General features: G+C 40.1%; 3 protein-coding genes across 5 annotated transcripts in view; 2 read left to right on the top strand and 1 right to left on the bottom strand.

The window, feature by feature from the left end:
* tp53bp1 (tumor protein p53 binding protein, 1) overlaps window positions 1-7,675 on the top strand; it is a 20,499-nt gene extending 12,824 nt beyond the window's left edge. The window contains 10 exon segments of the mRNA XM_051075543.1: window positions 441-661; window positions 987-1,157; window positions 2,043-2,440; window positions 2,697-2,888; window positions 3,806-3,988; window positions 4,902-5,093; window positions 5,220-5,314; window positions 5,853-6,049; window positions 7,117-7,253; window positions 7,355-7,675. Coding sequence (XP_050931500.1) covers window positions 441-661; window positions 987-1,157; window positions 2,043-2,440; window positions 2,697-2,888; window positions 3,806-3,988; window positions 4,902-5,093; window positions 5,220-5,314; window positions 5,853-6,049; window positions 7,117-7,253; window positions 7,355-7,539 — 1,971 coding nt within the window. The 3' untranslated portion in view covers window positions 7,540-7,675.
* tubgcp4 (tubulin, gamma complex associated protein 4) lies at window positions 7,665-18,001 on the bottom strand. 2 transcript variants are annotated; one of them, XM_018692830.2, is made up of 18 exons: window positions 17,863-18,001; window positions 16,144-16,272; window positions 15,884-16,006; window positions 15,750-15,803; window positions 15,572-15,628; window positions 15,115-15,194; window positions 14,401-14,602; window positions 14,141-14,306; window positions 13,924-14,048; window positions 13,761-13,811; window positions 13,577-13,682; window positions 12,133-12,240; window positions 10,794-10,938; window positions 10,520-10,697; window positions 9,856-9,990; window positions 9,641-9,757; window positions 9,241-9,380; window positions 7,665-8,568 (listed from the first exon to the last, which is right to left on the bottom strand). In XM_018692830.2, exons 3-18 carry the CDS (start codon window positions 15,926-15,928, stop codon window positions 8,562-8,564), a joined length of 1,716 nt encoding a protein of 571 aa, XP_018548346.1. In that variant the 5' UTR covers window positions 15,929-16,006; window positions 16,144-16,272; window positions 17,863-18,001; the 3' UTR covers window positions 7,665-8,561. The 2 variants fall into 2 exon arrangements, with proteins under 2 accessions (XP_018548346.1, XP_018548345.1); XM_018692829.2 differs by lacking the exon at window positions 17,863-18,001 and adding an exon at window positions 17,057-17,244.
* On the top strand, window positions 17,201-21,271 carry cdkn2aip (CDKN2A interacting protein). Of its 2 annotated transcripts, none has more exons than XM_018692832.2 (4): window positions 17,201-17,284; window positions 17,936-18,185; window positions 18,300-18,424; window positions 19,331-21,271. In XM_018692832.2, the coding sequence occupies exons 2-4, from the start codon at window positions 17,938-17,940 to the stop codon at window positions 19,918-19,920; spliced, it is 963 nt and encodes a 320-aa protein (XP_018548348.1). In that variant the 5' UTR covers window positions 17,201-17,284; window positions 17,936-17,937; the 3' UTR covers window positions 19,921-21,271. The 2 variants fall into 2 exon arrangements, with proteins under 2 accessions (XP_018548348.1, XP_018548347.1); XM_018692831.2 differs by lacking the exon at window positions 17,201-17,284 and adding an exon at window positions 17,436-17,537.

Raw genomic sequence — 21,271 nt, 5'->3', positions numbered from 1 at the left:
CAACCCCTATTTGTAACAAAGGCTTTGTGTCAACAATTTGACACTACAACTACAACATCAAGGTTTTTTTTTTTTTTGTCAGACTTGACAAAGCTCTTTCAGAGGCTCAAAGAGAATTATGCACTTGTTTTTGCAGGCTGAGTAGGTCATGCCAGTGTGAATTCATTGCTATGAAATTGACAGACATGGTCTTTGTGAACTTTGGTGATCTGACTTTGCATCTACAACCATCTTTGGGTCAAAATTATAATACTGTGGTTTATTCATGTAACAGTTAGCTAGTTTTGTTATGGCATTTATTGCTGAGTAGATTTACAATATGATATACAAGTTTGTTTTTCATGTTGAAAATGTACATCTTCAGTATATGTATGGCTATATGAATATATATGAATGGCTTTAGTAACACAAGTGTCACTGACCTTGTTTGATGTTACTAGGAGAGCGAGGAGCCAGTGGTGGATTGCCACGTGTTGGACAGCGACATCTCCCCGTACCGCACAGGCAGCAGCTCCCTGACCTCTGGTGACCTGGGTGACATCAGCTCTCTGTCGTCCAAGGCCTCCAGCCTGCATCACAGTTCAGGAGGAACCAGTAGCAGCACCGGCTTCAGCAGGCCGGACTTCATCATGCCATCCAGCCGAGGGGCCAAATCCACCAGGTACCACCTCCCCTTCCACCTCGCTGGTCAAATTCTCACTTTCTCTTCAGTCTTGTCTGTAAGGTCTCTCTGCTTTACCTGTCTTTGCTAGTTGCATGCTGATTCCTATGTCACTCCTCTGTCGTCTTTGACTCTCTAACACCCAAATTTCTCAGTGATTCACTGATCCCTGCCTGCTTCAGGTACAGGTTGCTTTTAGGCATGAATCTGGGGTCACTAGACCACCCTCGTTCCTCAAGAGGGTGAGTTTTCATTTTAAGAGCGTCCCCTGATCAGTGCCTGTGCAACCTGACCGGCTCCGTTCGTCCCCTCTGTGTGTCTGCAGTCCCAGGAGGGGAGGTGGGCATCAACAGAGGGGTCACAGGGGTCAAAGGGCAGGGTCAGTGGTCACAAAGGACAGACGCTATGGCACCCTGGGGTCCCGGGCCTTCGTCCCGCTGACTCCCAGAGGAAGGGCTAGAAGGGGCCGGCCCCCATCCCGCTCCTCGCCATCCAGGTGAGTCCTCCCTGAGGCTCGCCCTGCGTGTTAAGAAACCACGGCAGATATAAAAACAAACTGCTTAAACCCATACTACCTGAAGTTCCTCTAGTAACTCTTCACTTTTCCTCTTTTCACTAATCTTCTGATACCTAATCTTCTCACTCAGACTGATTTATTATTAATCTTTTTTGTCTATTAAATGTTTTAAAATAGTGAAATTGCTCATTGTTTAGTTCTCACTGCCTGAGGCAACATCTTCAGATTACTAAGCATTACTAAGTATTTTCAGTTTCCAATGATAAGAAAACAGAGAAAAGCACCACATTTACTCATTAGATAAACTGGAACCAGGAAATATTTGTTATTTTTGCTTGATAAATTACTTTCTAATTGATTAATCAGCCATTCATTTCCAAATATTCAGATTTAAAAATGTTTCTTCCAAAATTTGTCCAAATTAACTATGACTCAAAAACCAATCAAGAACAGATTTTTGTACTGTGAAGCTGCTAAATGCAGATGTTTTAGTCAGTCAATCTGGAATGATTAACTGCTGCTTATTAAAGTTACTTTAAAATATGTTTTTGCACATTATTAATTGTAGGCTTGTTATATCACAAAATAATATGGAACATGTAGAACATAAGTTTAACATGGTAGATTTAAAGAATTTATTTAATTGTGCAGAAAACAGAATCTTCTTGTTTTCAGGGTCTGCACCAGCAGCAGCTACATCCAGATTTAGTGAAATTGCATTTAGTCAAGGCAGCAAATAGAGAACCATTCCACTTATGAGACATTGCCCAGTAATGCTTCTGTTGAAAACAGCGAAATACAGCAGGAGCCATGTAAATCAGTATGTTGCCTGTAATCTGATCAGACCCTGTGTTTCTCTTTAAGGGGAGGTGGTGCTGGCTCATTGCAGAGACTTGGTGCTCATGGCCAGCCACAGTCCTCCTCAGAGGATGAGCTCTTCACCCGCATGCTCCCCCCACGCCTCCCCATCAGCCCCACAGATGCAGAGCTCCCCAGTCACTCCGACTCCCTCAGGTCATCGCCGGAGGAGGCGAGCTTGGCCGGCAGCAGCTTCGTCGGCCTGCGGGTGGTGGCCAAGTGGTCGTCTAACGGCTACTTCTACTCAGGCCGCATTATCAAAGACGCTGGGGAGGGGAGATTCCGCCTGCGATTTGATGATGGCTATGAGTGCGAGGTGGGGGGGAAGGACATCCTGCTGTGTGACCCCATTCCCCTGGAGACGGAGGTCACCGCTCTGCTAGAGGACGAGTATTTCAGTATAGGTAAGGGAGGGAGATCATAACCTCTGGGCTTAGAGAAAATACAGATTTTGTCTTACTGCTGATCACTGATATTCCACTGTAGTATTTATCGTCGATAAAAAAGATCATATTCAGGTTGTTCATCAGGACCATTCAGAGGCCATGGGAAGGGCACTATTGATTGGATTAGATGAAAACAGACTCTTCTGTGTAACTATTTTATCTGTCAGTAGTTTCTTAATTGAAATGTGAAGAGTCTTCTGTCTCATGTGTGCAGGTGTTGTGAGGGGCCATAAAACAGAGGGCCAGGAGCTGTTCTACAGTGTGGAGAGGGAGGGCCAGAGGCAGTGGTACAACAGGACCTCAGTCATCCTTTCTCTGGAGCAGGGAAACAAGCTGAGGGAGCAGCACAGCCTCGGGCCCTATGAGCCCTCCACTCCCCTGGCCAAGGCCTCTGACATCAGTCTGGGTAGGACTACTCACAGCACTGAAAGAATTATATTTAATATTAACAAGACTAAGAGTCTACAGCCATGCTAGTGGGTCTGTGATGTTGTACTTTGAATGTTTGTCAGAGACATGCTCATTATTCTAATGATGTGAAGGTTCAGTGTTGATTTAAAAAAAAGATCCTGAGCTATATTCATTTTTGTGTTAGTATTAGGATTACAACTAATGATTATTTTGATTATTGATTAATGTGCAGATTATATTTTTTCAATTTCTTTTTCTCTAAAATCATTAGTATTGTCAACTAATGGATTAATCATCCAGTTGTTCTGGCTCTAGTTAGACTGCTGACATTTATTAATTATCACTAATTTTAAAGTACAGCTGAGGCTGATGGGAATGTAATTAGTTTTGCTGGAATCTAGTGGTAAAACAAAACTACTAACAAACTGAAATTTTTATCTGATGATGGTGTCAAAAATGTAAAGATTAGTCATAAAAAGTTATTATAGTTGTTCTTTAGGGGGATGTGGATGTCTGAACCAAATCTGATGGCAATTCATCCATTGTTGAGATATTTGTTAAACACAAATGTTAACATCATGGTGGGGCTAAAGGAAGACTCACTCTGCAGTCTCCAAGCTTTATCCTCCGGGAACCACAATGTCTGCAGACAAATTTGTGCAAAATCTTCTACTAAATGATAGAATATATTTTTTATCTTTTCTGGGCACTGTGCATGTGTTATTAAAAAGAAAAAAACATACAGAGGATACTGAACACTGGGTGTTATTTTGTATTATATTTAGTGACAGAGTAGCAAAATGCAGCAACTATATTAATTTGGACACAAATTACTCACTCCTTGTCCTTGATTTCAGTGCTCAGTTATACATGTGGATTCTTATTAATATGTGGTCTTGTTATTTTCCCAAGATAACCTGGTTGAGGGGAAGAGAAGGCGCAGAATAAACCCTGGAGCTCAGAACACTCCCAACCGCAGCTCCTCCAGCAGCCCCCGCACTCCCGGCCCCTCTGGCAAGAGGAAGTTGAGGACGACCTCTGAGAACGACAGGACGCCGCCCAAGAGAGGCCGCAGGGGTTCGGGAGCCAGAGCTGGTACAGAGACCCAGTCACCAAAACCAGTTATCAGCAACGCCTTGAATCAGTTTTAGATTTTTAATATGAAACAGATGGACTTTGATATAAAATACTCAAAGTTTTAATTAGTCTTCAATGTATGTACTTTGTAGGTGAAATAGCCCTTGATTTTAACATTTTTTAATGGTTTTTAGAAGTTATTTTAGCAAAAATTAGTTTTTTTTTTTTTTTTTTTTAAACATTAGATGTCACGGTTCTTTTTAAATATTGTTTTTTATCTTTACTCAATTATAACAATATTATAAGCAATTTGATACAGTAATCTACTATATGAATTGTATTTATTCATGTATTACATGGACTCAATAATGTGTGATTTTTGCACTGAGCATAATGAAGATATTTTGACCTCCATATGGCCTGTGTCCATCCTCTGCTGCTGTTTGCTGGCTGCTGCTGAGGCTGATTTGGTAATTGATTAATAATGTGCTACGAGTGTCACCATGGTGTTGGTCCACAGGTGGAGGGAAGATGCAAGGTGTATTTCACTGGTGTATTTGCTTTAAGAATTATTTTAATCCACCTAGTTGCAGTATATGTTTGATGCTTAAAAGTTTGGTTCAGCCAAATCACAAAAAAAACATTTTCTCTCTCATTGAGACAATTCTACAGCAAAAAAAAAAATCTCCCCCAGAAATGGTGCCCCTATCGCTCTGGTGGATTCTCTCAGTATTTCAGAAATCTCAGTGATGGTATCTTAAAACATTGGCAGATAAAATAAAAAATTATCTGTCTAGATAAAGCTTAAAGTGAGAAAATAGGTTTTATTTGTATTTTGGGTGAACCGATTCTTTAAAAGACTTTTCTTTGATCTGATTCCTGTGGTTTCTGTCTTTTCTACTTCAGCATGTACCTGTATTTCTGTCCACAGCTCAGCAGGTCGGTGTGTGCAACACCTCCGGCAGTGGCACAGATGTCCCTGGTCAGTCGTCTTGTGATGTGGCAGACACTCATGGTCCACTGCCCCAGAACACGTCTCTCTTCATGGGCTTCGCGTTCATGCTGACAGCCTCATCGGAGACCGACCGGCTGACCAACCAGCTCAGTGCTGAGGACGAGGAAGGTGAGGCAGACAGTGACTGAAAATGACAAATGTTACAGTGTTCTTCAGCTGCAGCATGCTGAATCAGCTAAAGCTCCCTTTAATTATTGTAAAATCAGTAATTAATATAATACCCCACCCCAACAGATTTAATCCAGACAGGCCCATACAACAAAGCATACACAGAGTCCCAGCTGCAGGCTGGTGGAGGCTTCATCCTGCCTGACTTCAATGAAGAACAGGTAAGCACTCATTAACACCATAATTTAAAGCAAATCCAGCTTTAAGTAAATTAAAAAAAAAAAGTTAGTATTATTACATAAAATTAAATAAAATATTACATAAAATATTGTAAATAATTCTAGCTGTAAATAACTTACAGAAAATCATTTAGTTTTCTTCATTCAAACTTTTGCGACATGAATTAGAGGAATTCAGAAACTCCTTCCTCCTGTGTTAGCTGCTTCTGTCACACACAGGCTATGGAAGTTGGAGAATACTAAGACACCATAGTTGTGTTTTCATTCATCATTATATTTAATACCTTTTAATTAATGCTGTGTGTATATAATACTCTTACCTAGTCTTGTTTTATCATATTTGTTGTTCCCCACATAATTGAGGACAGATTTGTTTATATATTAATCTAGCTTTTTATGTATATTGTTAAAGATACAGTCTTCATGGTGATAAATACACTCACAGCTCAAGCTACAATACACTGTGTGAATAATGCAGGTTCTTGCTCAGCCCTCCACTCCTTATTCTTCTTCTCTTCAGTGTAAGGCAGCCTACCAGAGCCTACTCATTGCGGACCAGCACTGCCGTACCAGAAAGTACTTGCTGTGTTTGGCCAGCGGTGTGCCATGTGTGTCACATTTATGGGTGCGAGACTGCTGCAAAGAGAACAAGCTGCTCAACTACAGGAATTACCTGCTGCCTGCTGGTGTGGGACCAGATGACACCACTGTAGAATGGTAAGATGAAGTCTAATCTTGTATTGCTTTTTATTCTTTGGATTTCACTTGATGGATCATAGGCAGATTAGGTCTAGCCCCAGTTTTTACCCCTCATGTATTGGAAATTGGAGTAGCAAAGTGAGGCAACTGTTTTTACTTTATTCTCCCATGTTTTTGGGTGTAAATGGTTCATAGAGACAAGCTTTTTTGAAATTGATGCAGTAATCCTCAGCAATGGTGAACACTGCCACTGTGAACAGCTGCAGCAATGTCAACAAACGTTGCAGTTGCCTGCCACAAAGTATGCCACAACATACTTTGACATGGACAGATGTGCATTGCACATTGTAGCAGCTGTTTGCAGTTGCCAGGTATGCTGTTCCCGCTCTAAACTGCACTGAATTTATCCTCCTTATCTAGCATTTACACCCAAAAACATGAGGAAGTAAGGCCCAGGTTCAAAAATACTAGTTATCCTACTCTTTACAGAGTCATTTACTGAATATTTTTTTTAAATACCTTATTGAGTAGTGAATGAGAGAATGATTTCAGATACAGAGATGGTGTCACCAGCTGTTTCTTTTTGTGCAGCAAGCACAAAAACACATTTGATCTCTCAGCTGCACACTGTGTGCAGGCCTGAAAAACAGAGTGATACCATTTTCCTGTTTGAGACTACCTCACCCATTTCTTATTATAAACTGTTGCTCTTTAAGAAAGGGGCTACAATTACCAGTTCATGTTTGAGTCAAGAGAACATTTGTGCCAAATTTCAAAAGATTCCCTCAAAGGTCAAATTATTAGATTTTGGTGGTCATAGGTCAAGTGACCCAAAACTTAATTCACACACTAATTTACTGCAACTGGACTGGTTGGCGAAGGCATACAGGCAGAAGGCAGAAATTCTTTATAATGAGAAATGGAGATGGTCTCAAACAGGAAATGCCCCCCCCCCTTTGTCAGGCCTGCACCCAGTGTCCACCTGAGAGAGCAAATTAAAATGGGTGGTGCAGTTGTAATGTTACCACTTACTTTTCTTCCATCCTCGTAGAATCAAAGGTGACATTTTTCTGCTTTCCAATCAGGCATCCTCGCAGCAATCCATTCAAAGCCCTGCGGGTCCTTCTGGTGTTTGAGAAGCCAGTGGAGCTCTGGGCCCAGCTAATCACCATGGGTGGAGCTTCCTCTGTCCGACACTTCCAGGGAGACAAGGACAGTTCAGGTACAGAATACATAACATGACATCCAAAGTAACAAGCACTGTCAAAATATTATCCTGTAATTTCTTTATAATCGAGAGTTTGTTTTTACCTTTGTCTACAGACATTCCTGCTGGCAAGTATGACGTTGTGGTGACAGACCATGCCTGTCCACCATTGGTAGAGAAAAATGTGACATCACAGGAAATCCCACTGGTGTCTCCTGAGTGGCTCATTCAGAGTGTCATTTGTGGGGAGCGCCTGGGTTTCCACAGTAAGCCTCAGTATCGCCACGAGTACTCCTCATAATCTGATTCCACATGTGCAAAACGCCTTTGACCATGTTCAGTGTTCAACATTAGATCTGTTGCATGCCTCTGCTGTATATAACTTTATCCTGTCTGTTTTTATGGGATAATAAATTGTGACCCTGGTTTCATTTTAACAGATTTAAGTTTATTTTCTCAAGAGACAATGGTACACGCAGCACGGTTTTAGTATTTACAGTTTATACAAGAAGCTTGTTCTATAATCGAAGAATAAGATCATCCAAACTACAAAAACATATTCCTCTTTAAATCTAGTGGCACCTGACCTTGCAGATAGTGTTGGCTTTGTGTTAAGATGTGTCTCAGATTTCTGCCTGATCAGAAAACAGTGGAAGTGAATGGAATTTCATATGTAATGTTAACAGAATTGAAAAATGCAACCACAGCAGAGGTAGCAGCTTGTCTTTGCTGATATCCTGAGGTTTGTTTCATAAAGCAGGTTTAATTAAGAATGACTCTAGGTCTACTTATTCACTTTGTTGTTGAGTTAGCTTCATATACAGACAGATATGAGATTTGTATCTACTGTGTCTTTTCATCCAAGTTTTGACTACAAAGCAAATGCACATTTCCCAAAATGTTAAAACTATTCCTGTAAATAATCTGTTCTACATAAACAGTTATTTACAAACAGTTTTTAAACCTCAGCTTTAATTAGCCTGATCAATTTGATTTGACTCAGTTTGGTTGATTTAGGTTTAGATTCTGGCTGTTCTCCAATCCTCCTGTTATAATGATGGCAGAAGTTTCAAAGGCACGTATTTGATCATCTTTGCAAATTAAAGAAAAGCTCGCCACGCAGCTAGATGCCACTAGAAATCCAAAAATAGGATTTTATAATTTTGGGTGAACTTATCCTGAAGACAAATTTAACAGGAATGCCACATAAACAGTATTTTGGCAAAGGACTGATGTGAGCTATGTACAATATTTTCTTCTGTCCAGTGTGAGAATTTAGCGTAGATGGACATTTTCTTCAAATCTTAATCCTTTTTGCTCTTCTTAAACACTGAAAAGAAAGAAATTTGAACTTTTACTTTGGTTAAGAAATTTAGGATGTTAAAGGATAACTCTGAGCCTACCTTGCTCATGTTTTTGCATGTAAATGATTGATAAGGACAAAAATCTTTGGAGTTGGTGCAGCTTCGAGCAAGAACGGTATACCTGGTAACTAACTGATCAAGGCAGCAGCATCCAAGCAACTCCCATGTTCTGCTCAGTAAAATGACTGTTTTTATCAGTGGAGTCTGGAGGCGATATATAGTGAGGGTTTGGTTAAACAAAATGGATCTTACTCTTTGATAAAAAGGTCTTTCTCTGTAGGAATCCTATCCATAATGTTGTCAGATATCAACAATCTGAGCCTGTCAGTGGCAAAAACAAGCAGGATATACTTTGGCCTGGACAAATGTCCATTGGATTACACTGCAGCAGCTGCTAATGGTTCCAACCACACCACTCCTGATCAATACTGCACCAACTACAAAGATTTTTGTCCCTATCAATCATTTATATCCAAAAACATGGGAATATAAGGCTTATGTTAAAAAATACTGGAGTTACCTCTTTAACCACTGTGAAATTAGTGCGTTCTAATAATTATTGCATTTACCACTACCACTACTTTTTTATCACGATAGTTCATTTAAAGTAAAAAGCTATTGGTGCATGTGTGTCCTACCTGCCCAGGGTTCCTCCAGCCTGTGTGTAGTACTTGTTGTAGTCAAGTCGCAGTAACAGCTGAGCCAGGTCAGAGTTTATCTGATGATTCCTCACACTTGAAAGGATTTTGAACAGTAAGGACGACTGCCGTCTGAAGCCCTGGAATTAGAAAGTGTTACAGTGCATCAATCAATCAAATGTTATTTTACATTATAGTAAAATACATTCAAAAGCTTTAATAACAATAATAATAAAGTAGAATTAAATAAAAGCTTGACAATAAATAAATAAAAGTAATGTCTACAAACCATACTTAAGCAAAAGTCAGGCTGAAGAGGTAGTTTTTAAAGATTTCAATTCTTTGAGCTAAAGTTACTAACAGACTCGTAAGGAGGTAATAAGAAGGTAAGTGACTGTACCTTGACCAGTATGTCCAGCTGAGCAGTTCCCCTCTCGTCTAGAGACGCCACAGTCTGACTGACCAGTGAGCAGAAATTATGACACAACTCCAGGATTTCATTCAGACAGTGGAATACCTGAGGATGGAAGCATTTACAAAAATGTATGTAGCGAGTAAACAGTCTCAGTCTGGCTTTTAGCATACAACAAAATAATTTGCTGTCATGATTTATACCGGCTTGAGGAGGATGAAGGACTGGGCGAGCAGGTTACTGAGAAAATGGTCGTGGGCCAGTCTGATGCTCTCAAAGTCTCTGGTAGAGTTGATCTGCTGCAGCAGCTGAGAGAACTGAGACTCCAGGACGTCCACCTGAAGACAAACAACAGGAAAACTACTTGCTGAAAATGTAACACTCCATTTACAAATGTCTTTCAAAGTTAATATGCTAAAATTTCTGACGTATATTTTGATCAGTGACCGTCGGCTTCCAGCAAAAACAGAGAGGGCAAAGATCTGTTGACATCGTTCCAGCAACATTACATATAACCCTCAACTCTGAATGTCACTGAAGGTAAGGGGTGGTGGTTTTCAGGTTCTTTCTGTCTCTGTGAGTGTCTTTCTAATAAATTGAAATCATGTTATTCTATTATTGATGGTCATTATCTTGGCATATTTAGTGTAGAGAGACAGGACTGGCTGCAGCACCTAAGACAGGCATTGTGTCCCCAGAGTTGTTAAACTACATTTTTAATCACTGACAGATCACCCAACAAAACTGATGCTGTGATTGGAATGTAATAAAAATTACTTGAGAGGCACAAACTGTATATAGGTCTGCACTTTGGACATATGCATACAAACACATTGTTATACATCTGGCCCTTAATTCTGTTATCACCTGCAAATAGTACTGCAGGTTGTCGATCAAGAATGCCATGTGGTTGCGTAGTCTCCATTTCACAGCATCTGTCTGGCTGGACTTGAGGTGTTTCCTCTGCATCTGTAGAGCCCAGCAGTGCTGCAGCTGCGACTGCACCCGCCGAACACTCAGCAGGTACCTGAACACAACGTTATATCTGACCACAAAAGAGAGGAACAAACAGGAGGAGGGTATGTTCAGCAGCTGTACAATACACAAAAGAGCTACAATAGAGAACCAAATGGGAACACACTTCTCCAGGACAGCAGGGGTGAAGAGGATGTGCAGAGGCCACTGGACCTTGTAGGTGAGGCCGAGAGCTGCCCAGCCTGTGGGAGGGACTTCACGAGGGGAGGTGTCCTGTGGGGGAGTGGCTCCGTCTCTGGGGCCTGACCCCTCTGAAAAAACAGGCATAATAACCATTAAAATATAAATTAATGGCTATATCACTACCAGAATCCATTGAGGAAAGCAGTATTTTTTACCTACCTTTGCCTCAATCAGTTAGTTTGCGTTATCATGTGGTAGTTTTACTTATTTAAAGGATCTGAATACTTCTGCCATCACTGAAAGTCACACAGTAACACAAACTAACTATCTAACTGAGGCAGAAATAGATTAGCAACTCCCATGTTCTGTGAAGTAAAATTACTGTTTTTGTCAATGGAGTCTGGTGGCTAGGAACAGAGAAAGCAAAAAGGATCATAGGATCAAATTTGGCACAAATGTTCATCAGGTTTAGCTCTTCAGAAAAATAAGCTCTTTTAGTGGCAGACAATTGAACCATTTGATTACATTGCCACCATTCCTGTTAAATACTGCACTGATTCCAAAATGTGTCCCTATCAATCATTTACATCTAACACAAATAAGGATTGGGTCCAAAAATACCAGAATGAGTATGAAAAAATCTCTTGTACACATGCACCAATTAACCACAATATTAAAACCATTTGTTCTGACCCATCGAGGCACAGACATGGGACCTCTGAGGGTGTCCCTGTTGTATTTGGCACTGGTATATTGGCAGTGGATCTTTTGGGTCCTGTCAGTGGTTTTAATGTTGTGGCTGATCGGTGTTAAGCTGCAATATGTCAGAAAACAGGAATGCAAAAAATGATTATTTTCATTTTCAGTTAAACCACTGATTATTTTTTACAATAAAATTATTCATCTATTGATCCTTTATGTGCGAGAAAAGATGTGCATCACAATTTCCTTGAGCTCAAGGTGATGTCTTCAAATAGTGTGTTTTGTCTAAGTTCTAACAGTCCCAGAACCCAAAGATATGTGACTTTGGAAGAGAGAAAAAAGTCACATTTGAAAAGCTTAAATTGGACAATGTTCTACTTTTTAGCCTGAGAAACAACTCAAATGATTATTGAAATAGGTGATGGGTTAATTTTGCGTTATTACAACATTAAACCATTAAACCACTGGATGGCACTAAACACCAAACAGAAGGGAACATCATTAAAGTAAAGAGGCTTCTTGATTTCATATTCATTTCTGTTAACACAACATCTCCTAGAGGTTTCCTCCTTCAGTCTCCTAAATATGATTTATAGTAAGAACATATGAGTTTTGTTCACCTTTGCTGTCTTTGCCCTGGTAGTCGACTGTGAGGTGCAGCAGAGGCAGGAGGTTGTCGTCGTCCAGTAGCACCTTATGAGCTGCCTGCTGAAAGGCCACATTTACATCTGTGGAACAGAAATCACATGACATTAAAAGCATTTTATTTTAATCTATTTTATTTTAGTTCCAAGTGTTCACATAACTTGTTGCAGAGTGCTGACTACAAATAAACTTTTTTCCCTGACTAGACGTGTTTGATTTGTGACATATTTGCATACATCAATTACAAAACAGAGCACATACATTTTATACCACATGCTGATTGTTTTAGATTAAAAGGTAAATATGTCACATAATGTAGGTTAATTCAACAGTAGTGAGTATGGCATTTATTTATTCATAACTCCTTTCTTCATATTTATGAAGTTATGAAGTTGTTGGGAACAGATCAATTGTGAAAGGACCAGAGAGGAGCAAGAGAATAACTACACCCAGGCTAAAATATCCTGCTGATGCTTCCAGCTAGCAGTTGCTGCACACTCAGTGTTAATTCCTACAATTCTGTTTTTCCAAACAAGATTTACTGTCTTTTAAGAGAAAGAACATTGTTCTGCACAGTCATGAATATGCAACTAAATCATATAGATAATGTTTTCTTTTGCTTGTTTTATCTCCATGATATTAATATTAGAATAAAGACATTTGCAAACCAGAATATGTTTTATATTTTAGATTCTTCAAAGTAGCCACCGTTTGCTTTGCGTACTCTTGGCATTCTCTCAATGAGATTCATTAGAAATAAACAAGCAAAAGTAACTGTCTTTTTATTTTGAAGTTATGTTTTCACCTATGTCTGTTGCTGGTCTGTGTTTTTCTATTTGTCAGCAGAATTTCTAAAAAGTAAACAAAAGAGCTAAACCAAGTTGCACCAAACTTGGCGGAGGCATGGGACATGGTCCAGGGAGGAACATTTTCAGTTTTGTTGTGGCTCCGGTCAAAGGGGCAGATCCAGGAATTTTTTATCATCATCATTTTACATCAACACTTTGACCTTGGTAGAGACATGATATACTGTAAACAAGTTGCAATGGAACAGCAAATGTTTAAACTGCTTTATCATTTCACAAAGAGCAGGCAGTTTCTTTTTCTTATTTTTTTAACCTCTACTTCTATTTTTTATTTCTAAGACAAAAACATGACACTGCTGCTTCTAAGTAGTTGGGGCTTATTATCTCCTTTACGTCAGAGCAAGCATGAGCATAAATTTGATTATCTTTAGGTTACCAATATGTATATTAATATGTATGGTGTGAACACTAGATTGATGCACGATTATAGCTGGAAATATCAGCAAAGCATCAATTACACATGCAATCTGTGCCAAGTAACAACTGAAGAATAAAGCATCGGAGGAAAACCTTTTCACACATGACAGATAAAGTGAGACAAATTAACATTTACCGTGCTCTGTCACAGCTGTCGGAGGCGTCTTCAGCATGTGCTGTGCAAGGTCAATAAAAACCTGGTAGAGCTCTCCACGACCCAGCAAGTAGAAGTCTTTGATGATCTGAGAGAAAAAACAAACATCAACAGTGTTCATCTTGCTCTGATTCATGGTCCAGAACTAAGTGTGATGAGTACAAACCTTGAGCTGTTCAAGCAGATCTGATTCCTCCACCATTAAAGTCCAGAGATGCTGCAAGTCGATGAGATTTTGAAGATTTCATTTAGTCACATTGAGTGTGGCAGCTTACTTTAAAAGGCATTTAGTTGAGAGAAGAAAATAATGCAGTGCTACACGAGCTCACCTCTGCCACTGTGCTCCTGATGCGATCAATGAGATTTTCAAAATCCACCAGGCTGAAAAGAGGCTGCTGTTTGAGTTTGTGCAACTCGGCAGCAAACATGTCCTCCTGGTGTTTCAGTATGGAGCCTCAAATAAACAAAACAATAATATGTTGTATTATTTTGTTGACAAAAAGAAATTATGCTGGTACACGATTTCACTATATTACAGAACAATACCAGCTCTAGATGGGCTGTGGTTGTGGTTTTCAAACATCTGGACAGATTCTCCCACAAAAAGGATTTTCTCAGCAACTCGGATGGGAATGTAAGAAGGCAGCATCTCTGTTCGCAGAGAGAACTGCTGCAGAGATGGAGCCAGCATGTTCTCCTCCTCGATCAGCCTCTGCACAACAACATAAAAAGACAAACGAGACTCTGAGCCCTGAGCTCTTGTCGAGTGTTAGATGTAGGTCTGTGTGTCTGATTCAAGTTCTCACCAGGTCCTGAAGTTCTCGGAGTTGTTTCCCACTCAAGCCTCCCAGTCCCAGGTCCTCCTCTTCCTCATCCTGGTTGGCAGCAGCTCCTCCAGCACTGGGCCCCTGCTTCACGAAAAACTCCTCACTTTGGTCCAACAGCAATCCATGTAACATCCAAGCTGCTAGCTGCTTGTACATCACACCATGGCACACTGCAAGAATCCTGCAGAATGTGACACAGTTAGTCATAAAGGGATGATATGACATTACAGAGGATTTTATGACATTCTCTGTAGTCCCACAATAACAGAAACAAAGTAACTGATTGAGGCAGTGGTAGATTAGCCCCCTCACCCTAACCCAAAAACATGTGAAAATAATTAATACTGTAACTACAGATGATACTGGCTAAAAGTCGACATATGCTGCTAACATAAACTCTGGCCAAGACCGAGGGCAAAGGGAGGGAATGTCCTGTATCACACAATTTTATCGACAACTGAGATAAAACTGTATGTAATCTTAACACAAATGCACACATCTAAACATAAAGTGTGCCTTCAAGTGTCAAATAGGCATCAACTGACTTGAAAACACCTAAGCCTCATGGCAACCCATATTACATGAAAAACAAAACAAACAAAAAAGTATTTTTTTAAAGTCCTCCACCCATACATCTAACAAAACAGGATTACCTGGTGTCTCTGTATCAGTAACACAAGGGAATTGACTTACTTTTCTAAGGCCATGCGAACAGGAGGAAGTCCCCCACAGCTGTGCTTGTACACCGTCTCCAGGATCTGACAGCCATGGATCTAAAGCAACACACACAAAACAGGGAGCAAAACCTGTCAGCTGTTACTGTAGATTAGTAGATCTAGTTTCCTGGTTAAAGCACTGCCACAGTGCCATCCCAGCTTTCACTGAAGGTTATATTTCAGTCTTTTTGTTCATTTAGTTTGGATAAAACAAAAATTCTAAAATAAAAACTGAGGGATGAATGAGCTACTCTCCAATTTTTGAAAATTGCTTTCTGGAGCTGCGATAAAACACTTCAGTTATTTTAAGTCATTAGGGAGAAGCATTCAGCTGGAATTACTGTGGTACCTTGTTGTTATATGTCTGATGAAATCTCTTCCCAATCATGTGAGAACTAGGCACTTTACACCACCTATAATTAACAATTCTTTACCTTCTGTGATTTTATAGTCTCTACCACCACCATCACAGATGGAAACAGCAACTGGAACTTGAGAGAGGAAAAAGTAACATGTTAAAACAAATAGAAACGTTTAACCGTAGAAATACTTTCAACTGTGACTACAATCACAGTATAATCTCCTTAGGTATTTTAATTAATTCAATTATACCTGATCAAGCTTATAATTCACATGGGATATTGTCAGATGTGGATCCCCAAGGAACTGAAACACACACACAAGTTAAATGAGCATCCTCTCTCATGCTTCATCGCACATTGCTGATGGCTGTGTCATCATTTTACCTCTTGTTCGAGGTCAAGCAGGGTCTGTCTGTATGGCTGCAGCATAGAGTCCAGGCCTGTGCAGAAAGCCCGCAGGTAAATCCCATGAAGTCCAGTCTGGTTGGACTGGTTCGTGTGATGCTCCTACAGAGCAAATAATGCACATTACTTGCATTTACATTTTATTCATTGAGCCAAATACTGTCAGGAAAATACAACTGAACTGAGAGTTTATGGTTTAAATGTGTTCATATGTTATCATGTACGCCTGTGGGACTCACTTGTTGATGGACATGGCCAGTGTGTTGTTCTATGAACTCTGTAAAGCGTATGTAGTCAGAGCCCAGTTTACAGAGACGGTTGAGGACACTGGTCTCACTGGGGTGAAGGAAGGGCAGGTCCTGGGACACCTGTGGGTGAAACAATTTGGTTAATGTTCGCAAAGAAACACTGCCCAAAGAATTCTTCCTCTGACATCATCCCATAGACTTAAAGTTTCATCAGGTTCAATCCAGTAAAATGACAGTGTTCCACCTACTATGTGTAAGTGAGGACTGCGTGTGAATTGACTGGTGGACCTCGCTGTGAATCAATATATCAACAGTCCTGTTCCATGCAAGCAAAATGAGCTATCATTCACAATTTTACTCCTCTGACTTGAATTCTCATTTTAAGATGTACATGAGTGACCTCCAAATATCCAGAAATTACTGATCATTACCTTTAAGCTTAAGTGTTTATCCACACTCAGTTTATTGATTGCAGTTTATTAGATAAAGCTAGTTAAGCCTAAAGCAGTCAAATACAACAGTCCTGCTATGATTCCTCCTTTGTGAAGGTTAAAATGTTCAGTTTGTGCTGACATTGTTATACAGAGGTGTGTGTGACTGTTCTTGAGGATGTCGTGTGTGGGTCTGCTGAATTATATTACATTATACAAATTAATGGAAACAGCACACAAGCATCACAAACTACACCCTCCAAAATTATATTAGACTGCGTTAGTGCGTGAGTTTAAACCTTGTCATTCCTTCTTTTAATGTAAACGTTACTAGAATGCAAAGACAATAATATCACCTCAACATGACTGGCCTGTGAAAAAGATAAATAAATATCATGTTTATATAATTCAAGTACAAAATTTATTAACGCTAGCATGAAACGCTGCTGTATCATGGAGCTGCACCCTTTTACCTGCAGACCTGTCCGTTTGTTCCACGTGAAAATTGTCCCTGGGTATCCGCTCAACGCAAGCAACAGCTCGTGGATCATTTTAATTTAGCCTAAATACATAAAAATTGAAATACAGCGCTAAGTTTATCATTCAGACGCCAAAACTGCCGCCCGAGCTGTCGCAGGCTGAAAACGTAACGACACGAAGCATCACGGGATATGGATGCGCATGCAGGTGGATAGCCAACGGTCCGTACTTTCTCGCTTACAGTTTACTTTGATTTTCACTAGATTAAAAGTATTATTATTCGCCAAGAGACTATAGCAAACGCCCCGTTGCTGCTCGGGAGCTTTGCGTACATGTGAAGTAAGCGAGAATTTAGCATGGTAACAGTAGCCAGCACTGCGCTTCTGGGAAATGTATTTCCTAGCGCAAAAAGTCAATTATACGTCATCATTCGGTCATGTAGCTAGCTAGCAACACCTCGAAACAGAAAGCTTGGTATGTTACTAGATAAACTGGTGACTTCATACAGACGGTTACTGATATTATTGTTATTATTAAGCTTGATAGCAAGTTGTTAATATTAGCTTGGTCTCTGGTTTAGCTGATGTTCCTCGGCTAGCCGTTTAGCTTAACTTAACGTTAGTTGCTAAAGTCAGATTCTCTCTGGAAACATTTACCTGTTAGCTTAACTAGGCTATAACCAGGCAACAAAACACAGCTGTATGCATTCTAACACGCGAAGTTGTAGATTAATCTCCGTATCAATTCTTATGCATACATGTTTAGCTTAGTTAGCCCTATTCAAGCTAGCTGCACTCACTTAGATGCCACAGAAAATTAATGAACAAGCGTGGGCTTTCAGTTCTTCTGATGTCCAGTGTTTGTTGTTGCAGGGATGGCGGAGGAGAGGAGCGGAGAGGACATAGTTTCAGAGTACCTGGGCCAGAACCCGCAGCTGGCTCAGTGGGTCGACACTTTCAGGGGCTACTGTGAGAGCAACAAACAGTGGTTCGCTCGGAGGGAGTTTATCTTGAGAAACATGGAGGCTTTCCCCACAGTGGAACCAGGAGTCCCCAGTAGCAGTCTGGACAGGCTGCTCTCTCTGTCCATGGTTTGGGCCAATCACATTTTCCTCGGCTGCAGGTATGACACACACTGACACACACACACACACACACACACACACACACACCAGAAAGCAAAGATCGAGGCTCTCAGATGAGGAAATGACTCGTCTTTGTTCTCTTCATCCCTCAGCTATCCACAGGCTGTAATGGAAAAAATCAAGGAGATGGGTGAGGGGATAGTTGTCCAAGATGCTCCAGTTCACAAAACCAGAAAAGATGAAGTCATGTCCAAAGGAAAGCGGAGTGCCACAGCTGGTAATGCACTGCACATTTTCAATAAATCTTAAAAGTTTACCAGAATTATTTCAGGTTGACAAAATATGACAAAAACAATTGGGTGTATTTATTGACACAATATGTCCACACTACCATTATTTTATAATTGTTGTTTGTGTGAAGATACACAGAGTGAATGATGATACTGCGGTGAGCATTATGGTGTTGTATTTAAGAGAATTGTTTTAAAATGTAAAATACTGTGTGTATTAAATAGGGTGGACAAATTATTAGAGATACTTGTTAATATAATACAATCAAACCCCATCACTGTTGAAGCTAAGGCTTCAAAGAGGTTCTAAATATCTCTCTTAAAATCACAGTCATCCACAAAATTTTGTGTTATTCATAATCTATGTTTAGTTATGAATATAGGGATATTTGGTTGTTTGACCTTTTGATGTTTTTTTTCAAGTGCATAAAAATTATCATAAGCAGGACAACCTACAGGATAAATAGAAGTATTGGTGTGTTCTTAATTTTGTCCTGTAAGTTTAACTAAGTAAGTTTACCTGTTGAACCATATCACTTTATTTTTGCCATACAAGTTTACCTTTTGTTTTAGGGCTATAAGGAATATAATGAATCCAATGAAGAGCTGAGATAAAAAAAAAAAAGTGTTATTTTTCTGTTTACCTCAAATGACCTCCATAAGAGATGTGACTGCTTACCGTCTATGAATAGATGGTGGGAAGGACTCCAACAAATTCTGTAGCTCATTATGTTATAGTCACCAACATTTTCTACTACAGCAGGGTATCAGAGTAATTACCTACACACAGGTTTTTTTCTTAACACACCCACACTTGAGGCTGGAGTCTGTTTCCTCATTAAATGCAGTTTCTGCAGTCAACACTGTCCTGCCTGTTGTGTCATCACTTGCAGAGGGCGATATTGACAGCTGTGTGAAAAGAGCTAAATGTGGACCTAATGAGCTCGACAGTCGACCTGCTGGGAGGACAGCCACGCGGCCAGTGAGTCAGAAAGCAGGACCTCCTCCACAAGCTCCAGCAGAGCACCAGCCCTTCTTCAACCGCCTCTACAAGGCAGTGGCATGGAAGTTGGTGTCGGCAGGGGGCTTTGGTCCCAACCTAGACCATTTTGAAATTCTTCGCAGCTGTGTAGAATCATGTAAACAGACCCTGACCTGTGTGTTTGTGCCACTGAAGGACATCACAGGCCTTCCTGCAGGCCGCACGCAGAAGGAAGGCCACGTGTGTGAAATTCGCTGTCAGACTGTCTACATGGGCACAGGATATGGACGGGATGAGGCTGCTGCCAGAGCCATGGCTTCCAAAGAAGCCCTAAAAGCCTTTCAGGGGCGAAAAGTGACAGTTAAGATCTGCAGACGTAGGTACAAAGGGAAAGATGTGGAGGATTTGATGTTGTTTGATGAACAGCCTCGGAGTCAGGGCTTTCCTCCTGCACTCAGCTACCCTTTTCAAGATGAGCAGCTGGACGAAGGTTCTTTGTAGAGAAGACAGACAGTGACATTTGCCCTGCTGTGACCCCAGTCGCAGCATCAACAAGTGGCATTTACTGAACAGAGCTACTGAAGGAATCCATGACTGTATCGGGACCAGACTGTTATGCAGCTGAACATCACAACTGGATTTGAGAATCATTATGTAGAGCATTAACTATCATGGTGAATTTCCCACATTACTTTGGTATCATCATCATTGTTAGACAAACATCTGGGATACATCACCAAGACAGGAAAACATACTCCTTAAATCTGCAAAAACACAACAATCTTATACTGTATTCACAACATTTTCAGTTTTATAGACAACAAACAGTGTAACAAAGTGTGTGGAGCTGGAGCATGTGCCATCATTTGAAAGTCAAACAGCCATAAACTGGCATAAAGTTCAACTGCCAGAGGGTGAAACAGTTTAAGAGTTAAAATAAAGGCAGGTGAAAAAAGCTACAAATTTTATTTTGATATTTTAGTTTCTTTAACTATAAGTGACTGTTGGATGACATATATCATTTTTCTTCCTCATTGTACCCATGAACCCTTGCATTTTAGGGTTGTCTTGCATTCTCATTCCCTAATGACCTGCACTTTAATTCTGTTCAAGCAGGACTTGGCCTCATTCAGGCTATTTGGTGCCACCCAAGTTTGATTGTATGTTGTTTTTTTTATCTTTATTATTGTTATTAGCCAGAACAATTTAACTTAGGTAGCAAAAGTTCAGAAGTTGAAATAAACTGCTCCAAGCACAGTTGTTACAATGGTGATCCAAGTTGTTTAATAAGAGCTCCAGTCAGTCTTAAAACTGGGAGGAGCTCAGTTGTGATCTGCTGAACAGTGATTTAACAAATAACCGCAAACAGAGTTTCTGCAATCAAACTAATGCTACAAAGTACTGAAAGCGTGAAGTTTATTTCACAGTATGTTGTATATGCAGAGTTTTCAGCTTTTGTGTTCTTCTCAAATACTTGGCCAACTACAGTACCTACCGTACAGTACACAGAAGTACTAACAGCTACTGCTTTTATTTTATTTCATTTAAGTTCACTGATTTAAAAAATCCACTGAGACCCACACTATGTTAAAAATATTGGGGTATAATGATTAAGAATAATCATTTGAACACAGTTAAATCCAGTGTGTACAGTTATGATGTGCTTGGGGGTAAAGTGCTGCTGTGATGTGATTTTTTTTTTTTTTTTTTTTGTTTATTTCCAGTCTCAATTGAAGTTGAACAGGGTTGCATTGAAGTGCGAGTATCCACACTGTTCCATGTTACTGTACGTTTACACCAGTGGTCCTGTTTCTATATATTTTTTAAATAAAACATAATTTAAGCCAGTGAA

This window comes from Lates calcarifer, linkage group LG2 (assembly GCF_001640805.2).
Source record: "Lates calcarifer isolate ASB-BC8 linkage group LG2, TLL_Latcal_v3, whole genome shotgun sequence".
NCBI classification, from domain to species: domain Eukaryota; kingdom Metazoa; phylum Chordata; class Actinopteri; family Centropomidae; genus Lates; species Lates calcarifer.
The sequence above is the reverse complement of the archived record's forward strand: the minus strand, read 5'-3'. Positions and strand labels throughout refer to the sequence as shown.

What these genes read in the sequence shown, in the direction of transcription:
- tubgcp4 (XM_018692829.2), bottom strand. Translation starts at nt 17,134, where the DNA reads ATGATCCACGAGCTGTTGCTTGCGTTGAGCGGATACCCAGGGACAATT. An exon ending in ACAAACGGACAGGTCTGCAG is followed by an intron (nt 16,273 to 17,056) that starts GTAAAAGGGTGC and finishes TTTCACCCACAG; the next exon opens with GTGTCCCAGGACCTGCCCTT. An exon ending in ACCCCTGCTGTCCTGGAGAA is followed by an intron (nt 10,698 to 10,793) that starts GTGTGTTCCCAT and finishes TTTTGTGGTCAG; the next exon opens with ATATAACGTTGTGTTCAGGT.
- cdkn2aip (XM_018692832.2), top strand. Translation starts at nt 17,938, where the DNA reads ATGGCGGAGGAGAGGAGCGGAGAGGACATAGTTTCAGAGTACCTGGGC. An exon ending in CACATTTTCCTCGGCTGCAG is followed by an intron (nt 18,186 to 18,299) that starts GTATGACACACA and finishes TTCATCCCTCAG; the next exon opens with CTATCCACAGGCTGTAATGG. An exon ending in AAAGCGGAGTGCCACAGCTG is followed by an intron (nt 18,425 to 19,330) that starts GTAATGCACTGC and finishes CATCACTTGCAG; the next exon opens with AGGGCGATATTGACAGCTGT.